Source organism: Atractosteus spatula, chromosome 15, assembly GCF_055471065.1.
Source record: "Atractosteus spatula isolate fAtrSpa1 chromosome 15, fAtrSpa1.hap1, whole genome shotgun sequence".
NCBI classification, from domain to species: Eukaryota; Metazoa; Chordata; class Actinopteri; order Semionotiformes; family Lepisosteidae; genus Atractosteus; species Atractosteus spatula.
Genome location: NC_142720.1, coordinates 19,488,576 through 19,504,900, shown reverse-complemented (window position 1 = coordinate 19,504,900; position 16,325 = coordinate 19,488,576). Strand labels below are relative to the sequence as shown.

At 37.3% G+C, this 16,325-nt stretch overlaps 1 protein-coding gene across 1 annotated transcript; it reads right to left on the bottom strand.

Moving 5' to 3' along the window:
• Window positions 1-1,102: 1,102 nt before the first annotated feature.
• On the bottom strand, window positions 1,103-7,922 carry opn3 (opsin 3). Its single transcript, XM_088934426.1, has 4 exons — window positions 7,601-7,922; window positions 3,026-3,345; window positions 1,631-1,882; window positions 1,103-1,379 (listed from the first exon to the last, which is right to left on the bottom strand). The coding sequence occupies exons 1-4, from the start codon at window positions 7,920-7,922 to the stop codon at window positions 1,116-1,118; spliced, it is 1,158 nt and encodes a 385-aa protein (XP_088790552.1). The 3' UTR covers window positions 1,103-1,115.
• Window positions 7,923-16,325: the final 8,403 nt, after the last annotated feature.

The window sequence follows — 16,325 nt, the reverse complement described above, 5'->3', positions numbered from 1 at the left end:
AAAATGTATGTGGGGTATTTGTGCATCACGCTCATCAATGACCTGTTTGTGGCAAAATGTTTACTATGCTCTAATTTTCATTTTGTCAAACTCCACGTTTTATGTGTAGATTGTGTAGGTTTCCAGTACATAAAAATATTTTTTGAACTCGGAACACATTTTGGTTTATTTTCATATTCATTGACTCTGAATAAATGTAATAAACTACGATACTTAATCATACGTCTTACTGTATGTTGTACAAAATGTGTATAGGAAAATTAACATAGAATAAAGCTTATTCAAAATAGACTTTATTTATTTTGCTATACAAGGACAGTTATTTTCAGAGCTATTGTACAGAGTAGGCAATCCTTAGGTTTTCTGCCCATTTCAGGAGAGGCTGCAAATTCTTTCACACTATTTCTAGATGTAAGGATATAATGCAACAAATGACTATTTATTTAGTATTAAAAATATGTTCTTTTAATTTTCAATTGGACTCCATTTCTCATTACAGGAATGGTGATCTGACAAAGCAACCATTTCTCTGTGTTATTTCTTTGTTGCTTTCAATTAAGCATCCAGTTCCTTTGCAGAAAGCAAGTAACTACTATATCTTTGTTCCTGATCACGGCAACCAGAAGCCTTTCTGGAGACACCTGGATGGGACGCCAGCCCATCACAGGGCACACACACTCAAGCACACAGGGAAAATTAAGAGATGTCAGTCAACCTAGCAAGCATAACTTCAATCATCCCAGCAAACATAATCTTTAAAGGGAGGAAGAAACCAAAGTACCCTGGCAAAAACCCTCTTAAACATGGGGAGAACATATGAACTCCATGTAGAAGGCATCCGAGCGAGGAACTACTATAATCCAAGACCTGGTTGCACCTTCACAGACAGCTGTGTTTCTTGGTTCTGCATTTGTCAGCTGCCCAGCTTCTATGCTGCCCTATTAAAAGTTATAAATACAAATAGAAATAATCTATTTGTCTGCATATAGTTATCAAAAACTGCTAGGTGATTTAACCATCATTAATGGATTATCTTCTGCAGAAGAGCTGTCCATGAGAACCTCACAGTAGAAACGTCTTTGAAACTAAGAATCCATTCATCTCACATTGTCCCCTTATAGAGGCCGAACTTTAATGACATTCACCTCCGACATAGAGTTTTGAGAGGGAACGTCCAGGTAGTTGGTGTCATTACTTGTTATTATGAAGACTATTGATGAAGAGCTGAAAGTCACTTTCTTCTTCGGCCTTTCCCCTACTTTGTGGGACACGACAATAGGCCTGATCGGCTTCTCCACTCGGGCAATTGGCCTGTCCTTGATTGACCTCCGGATACTCACCAGACGAGCACACAGGAGCCGTAAAAGGCACCGTCGGAACTACAGGACAAAGCAGGATAATGAGAGTTTGCAAAGTTTCTGTACTGCAACGATTTACAAATAGGTAACAGATAAAGTATTAGAGCAACACTTGCAATGCATCTAATTTATCTCTTAATGAATGACACACTACAGTACAGTATGATTGCTAACAAAGAAATGTGAATGTTTTAACTGATAAATTTGCTATTTGTCATGAACACATCCAATTATCTAGCATACTGTATGCTGAGTTGCAAAAAACAACTTACCTTCCTGCTCATGAAAATATAGATCACTGGGTTGTACGCTGTACTAGATTTGGCAAAGAAGGAGGGAATGATAGCTACTGTTGGTGTGACAATGTCTTTTTTACCAAAGGCTACTAACATAGACACCACAGCATAAGGGGTCCAGCAGATGAGAAAGGTAGAGATCATTAGCAGGAACATCTTTGCCACTTTTTTCTCATAACGGAGGATTTTGATGATCTGAACTGTTTGAAGGTCTTGGATGGATCGGAGCTGCAAAAGAAAACATCTCCATTTTAAAAGATGGACTAACATTTGAATATAGGCATCTTCCATATTTTTAGAAAGGAAAATAAAACATCATAGAAAGAAACTAACATGATTGAATACCAAAAATAATCATAATGTATGAAAATCAATATGTCAATATGCCACTTCAACAATGTAAATTCAGTTTCTCTTTTAATCTCTCACTGACAAGGATTATTATTATAGAGAAAATTATTATTCTCTATAATTCTAACTATAGAATAAATTGTATTCTTAATTATTATAATTATAGAGAACATACTATTTTCATTATTATTATTGAAAGCTATGATGGCACTATGCATATTTTGAAAATCAAAATGCCGTGGAACACAATCTTATTTTATTTGTAATTACTGTATATGTCATTAATGTTACTGTATATGAGAACTTAATTTAGTTCTATTTGTAAGCTGTTGCCATGCGACTAGCATTAACCATTTCATTCAGGGCCATGGATGAAGTGGGACTGGGCTTTGATTTATGAAAGTAAAAATGATTTTTTTGCTCAAGATTATACTGTAAGTAACACATTCATAGTAGTTGAATCACTCCAAAAATCAATGTGACAAAAATAACACTAATGAGGATTAAGGATAGAGGATATTGTTATTTCACAGGGATGACTGCTTTGCCTGGTGACTAAATCTCAAGCAAATAAAAGAATTTCTGATACTAAATCAATCTATGCATTAAGGAATCGATTTGATTCCAAATTAATAAGATACTTCACTAGACTCACTGTTCACTTCAGTATCAATAACTATCTTTAGAAAGCAACTCTAGTGTAAGTCAAAATCATCAGGAGTCTCTGTTTCTGTTTCTTATGAAGAAATCATATCCTGCACACAATCACTGTTAAACTTAAAGTACATGAAACTATGCGGTACAATATATACTTTTATTCATTGACAACTGAATTGTTTAGAATAAAAGTGAAAGTGTTTCAAGTGGAAGTGTATTTACGAGCACAAATATGATCTCTCTAAAATAATGTACAACTTTAAATGACTTATTTAAACTTATATTTAAAGAAAATGAATGGATACGTTTAACTGTGAGTCAATTTTCCAATACTGTGTTAAATGGAGAAGCCAGGCTCCTTACCATTCGCACTGTGTATAAAATGTGTCCGTAACAATATGCCATAATCCCAACAGGCACGAAGAGACAGCTCAGAAAGAAAAAGAGAATGAAGGAGGCGTCGTTGGGGTCCTTGGAACCCCAGTCCACAGAGCAGCCCAGTCTGTGCCTCTCCAGAGTGTACCTGTTCCATCCTATCAGAGGCGCCCCCGTCCAGGCCAGCGAGTAGAGCCAGATGTAAGCGATAGCTTTCCAGGACCATGTGAAGTCAATGACCTTGGCGTGGACAACTCTGATGTAGCGCTCATACGCAAGAACAGTCAGTGTCATAATGGATACGATTCCTGTGAGGAAAAACAAAGCTAAGCAAGAAGCCGTACACAAGGATCACCAAGATATGTTTCTATTTGGTTAAATAGCACTGAAACAGAAAAGCACTGCTTCATTATATTGGCGCTGAAGAAAGTCGATCTGACAGTATCCGCAATCTGAATCTTTAATCTTCACAGCAAACCTACAGAGTAAAACCCCTTTTGAAGTATAAATATTTCATGTGCTGAAGAAGAAAAAAACCCAAATCGAGGCTTAGGCATTTTTATTCTTTCATTTTACCCAAATTGCAAACATGGAATATAAAATGGATCATAATTTGCACTGTAGTATTAGGTATTAAAAATAAATTGTGCCTGCAACTTGCCTTGACTTTCTAAATAGGATATAACTGTTACTTTTGAAACCAAAAGCAGACTTTGCAGATATTGGTTTTCCTCTCCTTTGATTAAAAGCATAAAAGCATGAGAAATATACAGTACGGTTTGTTATCGGCCCCATGAATCAGACATACAAATGTATCTATTCATTATCACCAAGCTTACACCTTGTAAGGGATGTGGCAACCTGACATCTATCCCAGAAGCATATGACTACACCTTGAAGGGGATGTCACACACAAAGGGACAACTTAACAGCTCCCTTTGAGTGGTATCCCATACAGTATATAAGAAAAGCCATACATACAGTATGTAAGCCATAGCTGTACAGTATGTGTACATGCCACATGTAAGAAGAGCCAACAGCAATTGTTCTTCCTAAGAAAACTCTGTTCTTCTAATGTGTGTACTACAACCAAGACATGATTCAGTAGAACTTTCATTGAATCTGACCTAACATCCACTTAGCTCACTGAGTTAGATAACCATAATAGACACAAAAACAGACTGAGCAGGACTGTCAAAGTAACCAGCAAAATTATTGGTGCACAACAGGATAATCATTCATGGTCATGAACACCCCTTGCACAATGAATTTGACCTCCTTCAATCTGGTTGTCGATTTCGACTGCCTGGATTCAATTCAATGTATATTTTGCTTTATTTATATATGTGAACAATATTGTGAACAAGGTAAATGTGTTTCAAGGTTTTATGCTGTGGTATGTCACAGTGTTACAGCAATTATTTATTTTTCACAATCTAACGTAGAAGATTGTACAGATGATGAATAAAGGAATTAAATTACCTTTACAGTTTTGGTCAATATAAAAGATCTCAGCCAAAAGCAATAGTATAGACAGAATACACATTCAAAGTATGTGTGTTCTGGACATATACAGTACAATATATTCAAAATATATATGGTATAAGGAACATCTTAGAGTTTTGAATTTCAATAATGTTTCCTTTTACTAATAAAATGTAACATGATGTAATGATATGTATTCACACCAGGAAAATATGACCTTTTTTAGGCCTCAGTAAAAAGGAGTAATGAAGAACTCCAGTTGCATTAAGCACAATAACTGTTAAGCATCACCAGTGAACTCTTCACGTTACACCTTTACACATAACACTAACGAGTGTTGAGCATTTTACTGTATTAACAGAAAACTCTATACTATATGTTTAACATTGGTCCTCCCATCACTAAAATATCTTGTTCCTACTTGTAAAACTTGTGTTTTACTGTCCCATTGTTGCAAAAGACCATTTCATATGCATGAGTGAATGTACTGCATCTAGTGTCATCACCTTTCAGAGCTTTCAGTGCAGAAACACTTGTAGTTTGTCGGCTTAACACAATGAAGAAAACGAAATGCATTCTATGATTTCTATGCATTCATGATTTCAGTTTTATTGTTGTTTAAGTGATAGGACAGTTTTTGTCAGAATGCAAAGTAAATTCATGGATATACAGTCCCTGTGCTTGAGGAACCAGTGGGTGGGTGGGGAAGTTTATGCATAACAGAGAATCAATGAAAGAGAGTCCCCGGTCTGGATGATCCTCAGACATTACTCAGACCTTATTTTGTGGCAGACATTAGAAACAATCTCTGCCACAGAAAGCATGTTAATGTCTAATTGCTAGACTTGCAGAATTATTTCTTTCTTGGAAATGTAAGAGTCTTTATCCTTGGCCACTTCCAGAGGAGTTTAAATGTGCTTGACAGTTGGGATCTTGGAACCTCATCTCTTAAGGTCACCATCAGACAGTGGTGTCTACAGAAAACTTACTGAGCTCCTAAACAGTGATCTAAACACAGAAACTTTACTCTCATCTGGCTATCCATGACGAATTGAGGGTTCACAGGTGAGAAACATGCACTAAGACCACATTAATGCACTGTCTGCCTGCAATCATGACTCAGCCTTGAGCCATTAATGCCTTAATATTTGAAGCCTACACTGCATGATGCAGGTTTCAAGATGATAATTACTTGGAAGTGTGCCATTCAGCAGTGGCTAAAAGAAGCACACAGAAGAGTTCTATTACTGGAAAATTATGAGCTTGAAGGACAAAAAGAGCTAAGTGTTTTGAGATGAAAGGTGATTACATGAAGCTGAGAAATTATCTTGTTTCTATACACTGCAAAGCAACACTTTTTGAAAACCCCTTGTAAATCCATCAGCTGAAAACTGCATGCAATGCTCTGGAGCTACTGGTGTTTATGCTGCTCTAATGAATCCCCATGACCAACACATGGAAGAACATCTTGATAAGTTCTGGAAGACTGGGAAATCTGACTTTCTTAAATGAAAGCACTCCTCTTACTGTTTTTCAGTCAGGATTGGGCACAAAAGTACACATCTTTGGGGGTGGCAATGCTAATTACAACGCTAAATTTTCTTCCTGCCATAATCAGAGATCGGCTGATTGCAGGTGAAGGACATGGTGACCTGGGGGCTTCACTGGAAACATAGGGAACAAGCCTATGGGATTAAACTCTGAACACGAAGCAAACCCATTGCAGGGCGTACAACACAAACACACCTCTGAACACCTGAACACAGTCATGTTAACACATGCCTTTCGAAGGTGGGAGGAAACCCGAGCTCCGTGAGAAAATTCATGCAGACCAGAAAGATTAAGAGAACATGCAAACCCAACGCCTCCCCAGACCAGAACCCCAGAGCTCTCACCACCATGACTCCCCAAATAGTGAGTTTTTACAGAAAAATACGATTGTTTTTGAGCTACTCTTATATAGGCTGTCTATACACAGCTCCACAAACAGGGATAAATTATTCAAGGTCAAATCTGGTACTGTTTGGTAAAAGAATTAATTGTAGCACCTAGAGTGCACAACATGAAATATCATTAAAATAAAAGGCAGCTTATATACTGTATACTGTATACAGTATTGGTGCACCTGGAAAAGATTAATATAAAATGCAGCGTAGCATGTTATGCATACAAAGAGGAAAATATTTATTAAATCTGCCTACATACAGTAGTAAAGGTCCTTCTAAGTGTAAGGTTATTCACTATGCATATCAATTCAGATAGTGTTGCTTAAATGTAGTAATAATTGGACACGTTTTAAACAACGTAGCTAAACAAGCAGTGATTAATTCCACTCTGAAGAGTAAAAAGAAGCTTAGCTATTATTCCTTGTCGCTTTAATTGATCATATATACAGTACTGTATGATTAGACTGCGAATTGCGCGTCGTTTCGCAGATGCGATGTACTGTATTACGTTTGCTCCAGTAATACAGTTTGACATACTGTACTGTAGTTACAGCCAGTATTTACTGAAAAACAATACTAAAAGATTATACTTTGTAGTAGGTGTAGTCAGAAGATTCGTTTTAATACCTTATTTTTTCTTTTGCATGGTGTAATGCACATAATTCTTTGCCATTGCAAATATCTGTCGTGTTTTATCTTCTTTAGCGCTGCTATTCAAATTACCTTAAATATTTTTGTTCACCATACTCAATTGTTTAAGCAGCCGTTTGCCAATAGTATTTTTTTTGTTTTTTTCTATAGGTGTTTGCTACCTGTGGTGATTATTAAATGAACTTTAAGAAGATATTATCACAGTCGTATACTTTATTTCCCCCGCGTTAGGTTGCTGAACCGCTGCCCTCAAACGTTGAATGATCTTCTTTGTTGAAACATAATAACCTGCTAATCTGTTACATCAATTTTCATCAAACCAGCTGTAAAACTGCTTAGCTATGAGGTTAACCATCAATTTAGCCAGTAGCGGTGATTAATTGTCACCGGTTAAATCAATTCCGCAAGCAAAGGTTCAGTTTTTTTTAGAACGACGTCAACGTGAAACATAACATTTAGCGAATTGTAATAGTCTACTGACCGAATAAACTGTTGCTGAACCCGTCCCACACGCACGTTGCCGAATCCCATATCCAGTGTCCCTTAACGCAGGACACAAATGTGAAGTTCACTCCGAAAAGTGAAACCAGTAAATCGCTTACGCTTATATTAAGCAAGAACAGGTTGGTAGGCGTTCGTAGTCTCTTAAATCTGTAGTAGAGCACTAAAACAATTATGTTGTTGCAGAATCCCAGAATGGCAATAGTTCCAACCGTGAATGCGAGAAGTTTGTAGGTACCATTGCTAAACAGGTATTCCTCCACTGTGCCTGTATCGGTCACGGTTTCATTTGCAGGATTCATTGCTTGAAAAACTCCAGGTTTAACGTCTTTTTGTTAAAGTAAAACATCTCTCCTCTTGCGGGTAAGCGTGGCCGTGATTTTCGGACCGGTCCTTCAATTCCTTCTCTTCTTAATCCGATTAAACCTTGCGTCTTCTGCATGAAGAAATTACCACAATTTTACAGAGAAGGGGTGAGGGGTTTAGTATGTCATCCCTTTTAAATTCTTCACGTAGCTGTCACGTGTCACATGAAGTAAATGACAGTCTCGGGGTAGTGGGTTACTGATGTACAGGCTTTTCACTCACAGTAGCCTAGAATTAACGCATATTAATAGGCTAGCATTTAAAATGTTGTCTGGTTTCGGTTATGCCTTGTACGATTTTGCTATTTGTCTAGCAAATGTAGTATTAAACATGAATAAATGTTGTATCTACACTTTGGTATATTTACAACACCCTAACGAAATAATTAAAAATGATCATTCTTATTAAAATTTCTGTACAGAAACTAGACTTTACCACAAAATTCTTGGTGAACTTTTCTTAATGGCATACAGTAGGTTAAACTAACTGCCGACAGTCACAGACTAGGTCTTAGACTGAAAATAACGCACTTTTTCAAATACAGTTCTTTATGTAGCGCTCCATACAGTAGATTTTTTTTTGCACTGACACGTTGCTTTGCGAATCCCGTTTAGTCAAGACCTTTCTCTATATTTTTAGAAGGGAACTGATTGTTTTGAAAAGTATATGTACCAATACATACATTACACGATATATTTAATTTTAAATTACTGAAGGCACAAGACTTTTCTAAAGACTTTTTTACATCCCAGGAAATGATAGTTTTACACTAAAAGAAGACATATCTCCTGGAGTCACATTTTATATCAGTCTTCAAAGGAAAGTACTCAGTATCTTCAAGTACCTGTTCTATTTCGGTCTCTCTTTTTGTAACTGCTTCTAAGCCACTTGAGACGTTTACTAGCTGTATAGATTTCAAAACCTTTTATAAAATACTGTAAAATGACAATGCTGAGAATGCTTAGCTATCTACGGTGTTTCTAAAATCAATCACATTTGTTTTTTTAGTCAATCTGTGTTTGCCAACAATCCAGTATAGTTTAAAAAATCAGGGCTAATTAATACTCAATTTACAAAGTAATCTCAATACACTGACTCTTAAGTGAATAATTGTCTTTATTATTGATGAATGCTGAAAATAGATTTATGGTTTTCAGATGTTTGGATTTGTTTGCAATCTGAAAAGCCCTATCATGACACATAACCTTTCAATTATTATTGTTATTGATGATATTTACTGATCACAGTGAACCCACACTTTGTATAGAGCATATTAAAGTGTTTCTGCTCACATATGGCTGTGGTAGCTCCAAATTTCCATATGGTGAGATTCTTCCAGACCCAGGCTGTACATTCTACATACTGTACATAGCAGAAAAAAATCTCGTCCATTTTAATGTTCAGCTCATGGCGCCTTCAGTGTGTGTATATACTGTATATGACAGGAGTGATTCACTGTAAATGGAAAAAGGTCACTTTCATTACAATGTGCAAATAACTGTCAATTTGCAAATGTTGTCAGTCCTGAAACTCACGAAGGTTTCTGATTATGCATTTAGAAGGTTTCTGGTTTTGCAGGGCTAGTGTATGGTAAAAAAAAATATCACCATTGATTTTCATTTTCGTGCTATGTAAAAAGAAAGGAATGAAGAATGATGTCCTTGTTCTGTACCACACACAGCTCTTCAGAGCTCATTGTGACTAAACCAATGAGATTCAAGACAGTAAGGATGGGCCCAAATACCTTTAGTTCCACTTCCATTGTTTGCCTTCAGACAGTGTTTATTCACATATTCTGAGCAAAAACGTGACACTTGACCTAAATTTGCAATGACTCCCCCGGCAAGTTTGAAAGCTGCCACACGCTGACAGTATGCCTACCTTTAAAACAGGAAATAATATTTTTATTACTGTCCTTAATGCTGTAATTCACACATGTCATGAATTATATATCTCCCTGAAAACTGTTGATTCTTCAAATGAGATATCTAAGATATGGAATTAAATTAGATGATGAAAATAAAATGGTAGTCTCTCAGTTGATCCTGTTTGCACGTTGCTTAGTTTTACACTTCCATGAAAAACCATGGTGAAATCAATGCCATCATAATCAGACAATTACTTTCATTTTCTCTACAGTATAATTTAAAAAGACTATAGCAAATAACTATTAGATTAATTTTTATTCATGTCAACATAAAATTATCAGTTAAACAATGTAGTTATACTGTCTAGTAGTGTTATAAAGCCTAGGGATTAAATTACTGAATGTTTCAGGGATTCACATGATTTAGAATGTAGTTCAGGTGGGGAGCTGTGTCAGCATCCATAGGCTGCAAAGGAACAAGTAAAGGTTTATTCCATGCTGAAAAGAGAAGAAAGGAAACGCAACATTTCGGATGACAACACACCTGAAGAAGGCTCCACAGCCGAAATGTTGTGTTTCCATTCCTGATTTAGACTGTATCTGTTTCTACTGCTGTGTCACTGGATTGAAACTGTGATCAACAGCCATAAGTTCTAATAGGTTGGCCCTGCCTCCTGTAACGGGAGCTGGTCCGGGCCCCCACAAAGCGTAGTTCAGGACCCTGTGCAGACGGTATAATCCGGAAGTAAGTGGAGAAGGACATCAGGGGAAGGTACAGCAGGATTGGACGGGTAGACTGACGGGGGCGTGACGACGTTGCTCGGGGGCCTGGCAAAGGCAAACAGTTCCAGACAGTTTATCTCCCAGTGCTGAGCCAGTAATAGTGGGAGCGCCAGGCCTAAATAAAGACGGACAAACAGGGGGCAGGTGCACGTAATCAACTAAAATACGAAAGGGTCAGAGCACCCTTAAGAGGAGGGATTACGATCGTGACACCTCCTGGATGTCAAGGCTCCCAAAGGAGTTTCTCTTCTTCCATCTTGGTCATGGCATTTGCACAAGAGGAGGACAGAAGCTTTTCAATACAGTACAGTATATCAGTACAGGTAAACATGAAGAAATGCAATATTGATATCCGCTCCTTGGAAATTGCAACCCTTGACAGAAACAAGAAGAGGAAGAAACCTGGAAAGGAGCCCAGCACGTGTCGGAACGAGGAAAGAGGAAGCGAAACTAAAGGGCCTTCTTGAAAGCAACGAATGTCTGAAAAACATGTTTCAAGCCTCTGCAACATTTCCTTTTTATGTCTATGAACAACGGGGATCAGGGGCACAGAGCATGTTACAGAACTGGTTATTACCCAAACCCCCGAATCCTAGACAATGTCTCCTGATGTAGTGGAGTTTCCTGCTGTCTAGGAAGTGGAGCAATATGTACTCAGAGTCCATGAGGGATCCTGACTGAATCAACACACAGTATATCACTGGATAAGTTTGTAGATAAAGCTGGATGAGACCAAAAAGGGTAAGTTAAGGATCTGGTTTCGATTTGTTCTTCTTGCTCTTTATTCTCTTAATAGTTCTAATGTTCTCTGTTCATCGAAGACACTGTTTTCTCTTCACCATTGCTTTTGGCCTGTGATAGGAATGACTAATGATCCTATTTTGCTATCTGTTTAGATTTGTTGCATCTTATTGTGACGGTCTAAAAGAAGGAACATTACAACTTGAACAGACAAGACTTCATAATACCATCACGGGAAGGAAACATTGTGTAATGGGTAAAACAGAGCTTGACAGGCAAAAATTTATAGTGAATTCTAATAATATGTATATGATTTATTGTTACATCCCAGTGTGTGTTCTGTGTTTTTGTTTTTATGTTCCACACTGCTGACCCTTGATTGTTCTCCCTCCCCCATTGGCCCACCATCTACTCAGTAGAAAAAAGGAAGTTCTGTGGTTAAGAGATTAAACACACATCCAATATCTATTACATCAGAATAACACATTAAATGTTTAAGCACTGTAGATACCAGAAACTGGACGTTGTTTTTTGATTTTGATCTGTTGAGTGCAGTATAAGTTTAATAACAACATTCATATCTGTACCCAGAATAATATCAAACTCAGTGAAGTCCTTTAAGGTTTTAGTCAGGAGGCTACAAAAGTGGTTTGAATGTCATAAGGGTGTGAACTAAAACAAACATATTTTTACCTGAAATATACATTTTCAAATATTACATACTGTGATTGATTTCACTTGATTTGCAGTATGATTTTCATATTATAAATTGAAGATAGTCGAATGAGAAAAATAAAGGTCTGCTGGTTCTGATAATATCAGTGTTTCTACATCTTCAAACCTACATAAGACATTTAAACATAATATATTCTGAATAATTTAATCCTTTCTCCTTATAATGAAAATTCAGATAGTCACAGAAAGTGGGCTTGTGCTTATGGATGTTGCAGTCATTGCCTAAAGAAGTAGGTCAATATTTTTTTTTAGATTTAGTCTTTAACATTCTGCTCATATTTTCATGGGTTGAATCAAATAAATCATTTCTACTCCTGCATTAAAGCTTTTATAAAACTATACAGTGAAAACTAACTAGAACTGTCTTATATGTAAAGGTAATTTGGAACAAAGTATCAATACTTTAAAAACTAATTATAATCCAGTTTTAGGTTTCTATTCAACAGGCTGTGTTGTGCTCTCTTCAAATCTTCCTTTCACTTGCATACAGCTACAATGAAATCCTGTATGACTCCAGTGCTAAGTAACAGAAAATCTATTTCTTAATCAAGTGAGTAATTGATCAAGGTACTGTAATTGTCTGAAATAATGAAGGTTGAGGTCTGTCTTCATTACAGCACTTTTCTCTGCAAAGTGAAAGAACTCTACATTCTGTAATGCTTGTCAAAGATGGATCCAAATAATACAGTACATGCTTATTTTAAATCAATTAGATACATTAATGTTTATTTACTGAATATTAGAAAACAGCAAAAGATGTGACTATATTCACATACAGTGTTTGAAACACCCAGTTTATATTATCTTTGGGTCATCCATCCATTTTCTAACTGCTTTATCTAATACAGTGTCGTGGGGGAGGTAGTGTCTTCACTGGCGAGCTATGGGCGCAAGGCAGGGTACACCCGGGACAGGAAGACAGTCCATCACAGATACAAAGACACAGACACACACACTCACGTCAGGGACAAGTTTTCCAAAAACCAAATCAGTATGTCTTGATTATGACTATGGGAGCAGCCAGAGAAAATCTCTGGGTCGTGGAATAAGTGAAAATTCATCATTGCCAAAGGAATCCCAATGATAAATTATTTACATTTATAGTTACAAATGTTGTTTAGTTTAATCTTGTGTGAAAATTGATGTTATAGAACCTTGATTTGGCTTTGGACTTTAATTCCAATCCATGCATTCTACTGTAATTTTCAGATAAAATGAAAACCTTAACCTCTACATACAAGCCCTGTTAAAACCAAGGCTATAAATTATGCATAGGCAGCCTTATCTTGGTACAACAGTTTGTTTTGTCAAAGACACAACAAATTCACACAGTGGGTAGACCTGATGTCTTATAGAAAATCATGATGAGTAAAATGGAAAACATTCCCTTTCATCTTTTTTAACTCTTCTTGCTTTTTAATGTGCTTACTGTATGTTATGATTTCAAAAAGAGAAAACATATCAGTCTTGTTTTCTGCATACCTATCTACCTACAGTATTAATAGTATCCCAAACAGGAGAGTTTGATTAAAGCCAGCTATTGTGAAGCATTCAATCGTGTTGTTAATTGATGGCTTGGCTATATTCCTTTCATTCAAATGCCAAGAAGAAAAAATACTTTAGTAATGAAAAAATATTCTCCACTGGTTTTTCATCTAAGAATACCTGTATATTCCATACTCAAACCTACAGGGTTATCACCCCATGTCCCTCAGTCTTAAGATGGCTGAAAGTAAGTGACTCCCCCCTAGAATTTGTTGTGATGACGATCACAGGGTTACCCCTGCAATACTGGCACCCATATATACAGCTTGGTACATTGGGGCACTTGGGATGAAACACCTTACTCTAGGGTTCAATAGCTGCACCTACAATCAACTCACATTCCCGTGAGGATTCGGAGCCCTAGCCATTACTCTATGATCTGTGAAGTTATATAAAAGTTATATAAAACTCCCAGTTAGTGGGAGTATGTAACAAGCTAGTCAACTATATTGTTAAAGGTTATACCCTGAGTTGTTCAAGAAGCAGCTGGATATTATTATTTTACTGCTATCTACCATCTTAGCTGAATATTATTAATATTATAATAATATTAACCGAATGGCCTCTCTGTTTCAGTATTCTTTTTTATTGTCCTACAGACAGGCCACAGTTTTCTCATTGACTGTGTTCTCATTTTTAGAGAATGCCAAATGAGGGGTTATTCACTTTAACACCTATCATGCTTATTTAATTAAAGTTTTCCTGTTGTTTTCCTGCCACTGTACTGACCCACTTTCCTATATTCTAAATCCCCACAATGCCTTGATCTGCCTCTGAAATGCTCATTAAATTCTGAGTGAATCATTCTTCAAAGACTATGTCTCAGTTCCATCCAGAATACTTTTCAAGTAATTCTGAGTTGACTGGCATCTTAGTCTTGCAGTTTCCAAAGCTGCAATTCCTTTAAGGCAAAATCTCCAGAGGGTAGCACTTCCTATCCTAATGCCTGTAGTTGTAGCATCTTACATAAAGCAGTATTGTATTGTATGGCAGCTAGGTTTATCAATGAAACCAAAGCCTTTACCACATCAAAGAGCTTGAATGGACTCCTATGGTCCACTTGTTATTTTCTTATTTTTATTTTTTGCTACATTAGTTCCTGTTCTAAATAATTATACCCTTGGTCTCTCACAAGCAGTGACAAACAAATGAATAACTGGGGACCGAAATGCCAAGTATGTCTAAAGTGCTTCCTATTATTTAATGTTGCCTTCACATGCAGTCTCCTGTAGTAATGCATAAATTCAGCCTTTTATTTTTTCACACACTTTGCAAAGTTTAAAGTCACCTGTGGTGTGGGCACATGGTGCATTTAGACCTCTGAAAGGGAAACAATAACTGATGTGTCTTGTATGATTCTGGGAACAGCTATCAATTCTGTCATAAGTCACAGAGTCATACTCCCTGGTATCTTAGAGTATTGAGAAATTGTATTTATGATTTTAGGGTAGGAGATGTATGAATAGCGTCTTCAGCCAAAGAATGGTCTTTTTTTCAGTCAGATATAAATTATACTTCAGAATTACCTACAGTATGTGCTGACCACTCATGCTCTTTTCTTCCATGGAGCATAACATGTAGATACTACCATGTTGGTATTGTATTAGCATTACAGTTTCTGTTTATTCACCTTACCTGATAAATCCATTCGTATGTAGCGGAAAAGTTGTGTAATTAGTGCTGATGTCCCTCAGGTCTGTCCCGAGAATCCCAGTGGTGTCAGCCATCGGCACATACTGCATTCGGACCAGGACTTCAGGATGGAGCGATGAATCAATAGTGGGGCAATGAGAGAAGCACTAGCAGACAAAGACTGGGCTCTCAACTGAAGAGGTTGTGATAGTGGCTGGGAAAGAGCACTATGGCTGTAACAGGAGAAACAGCTGCAGCTGAAAGTGCAGGTCATGAGCCCAGCAGGAGTTTGAAGAGAAGCTCCAAAGCATTGCTGATATGGCACACCATGCCACCTCCAGTACTATACTGCATAGCTCCATACTGCAGCAGTTCCAGTAGACAGAGGACCAGCTAGAAGATGCTGCCCAGGTCGAGTGCTGAATTGTCTCCACTGAAATCCGGGGAACCCTTTGGTGGAGCTGTTTGCTTTCCAGGTGGCAGGGTGTGAGGCTGCCTGGAACCACTGCCTAGGTGTAAAAACCCAGGACTTGGTAAAAAAGAAGATTGTAAAACAGACTCACCTGCACTGTCAGGAATGAATATGACAGAGCTTGTGCCAGCAAGTACCCTGGCACCCCAGCCTAAGACAATGCATGAAAAGCGTGGGCAATGCAGGGGCCAGGGTGGAGCAGGATGGGTGGTTGTAGCGAAGAACCTAGATAGAAGATAGATTATAAATCTGTCCTCCTTGATGAAAAAAAAACTCTCAAGTTATGGTTGCTGTAATGTACCGGGGCACTGCTACACAGCTTGAAAATTAGTCAATCTTTAATTACCACTGGAAATTTAACCTCCCAGTGATTAATTATACATTTTGTATAATTACAAAATTACATCATTTTTATACATCAGAAGATTGTTGTCCAAATTAAATTCAAGTAATCCATTCTTTGGTAAATCTTCCAAAAAAGGTAATTATTTTAGTTATCGCAGCTGCTGTGTTCTTTGTAGGTTTTCTATGGTGGCAAGCTGGTATTTTTCTAGGCATTTTTTC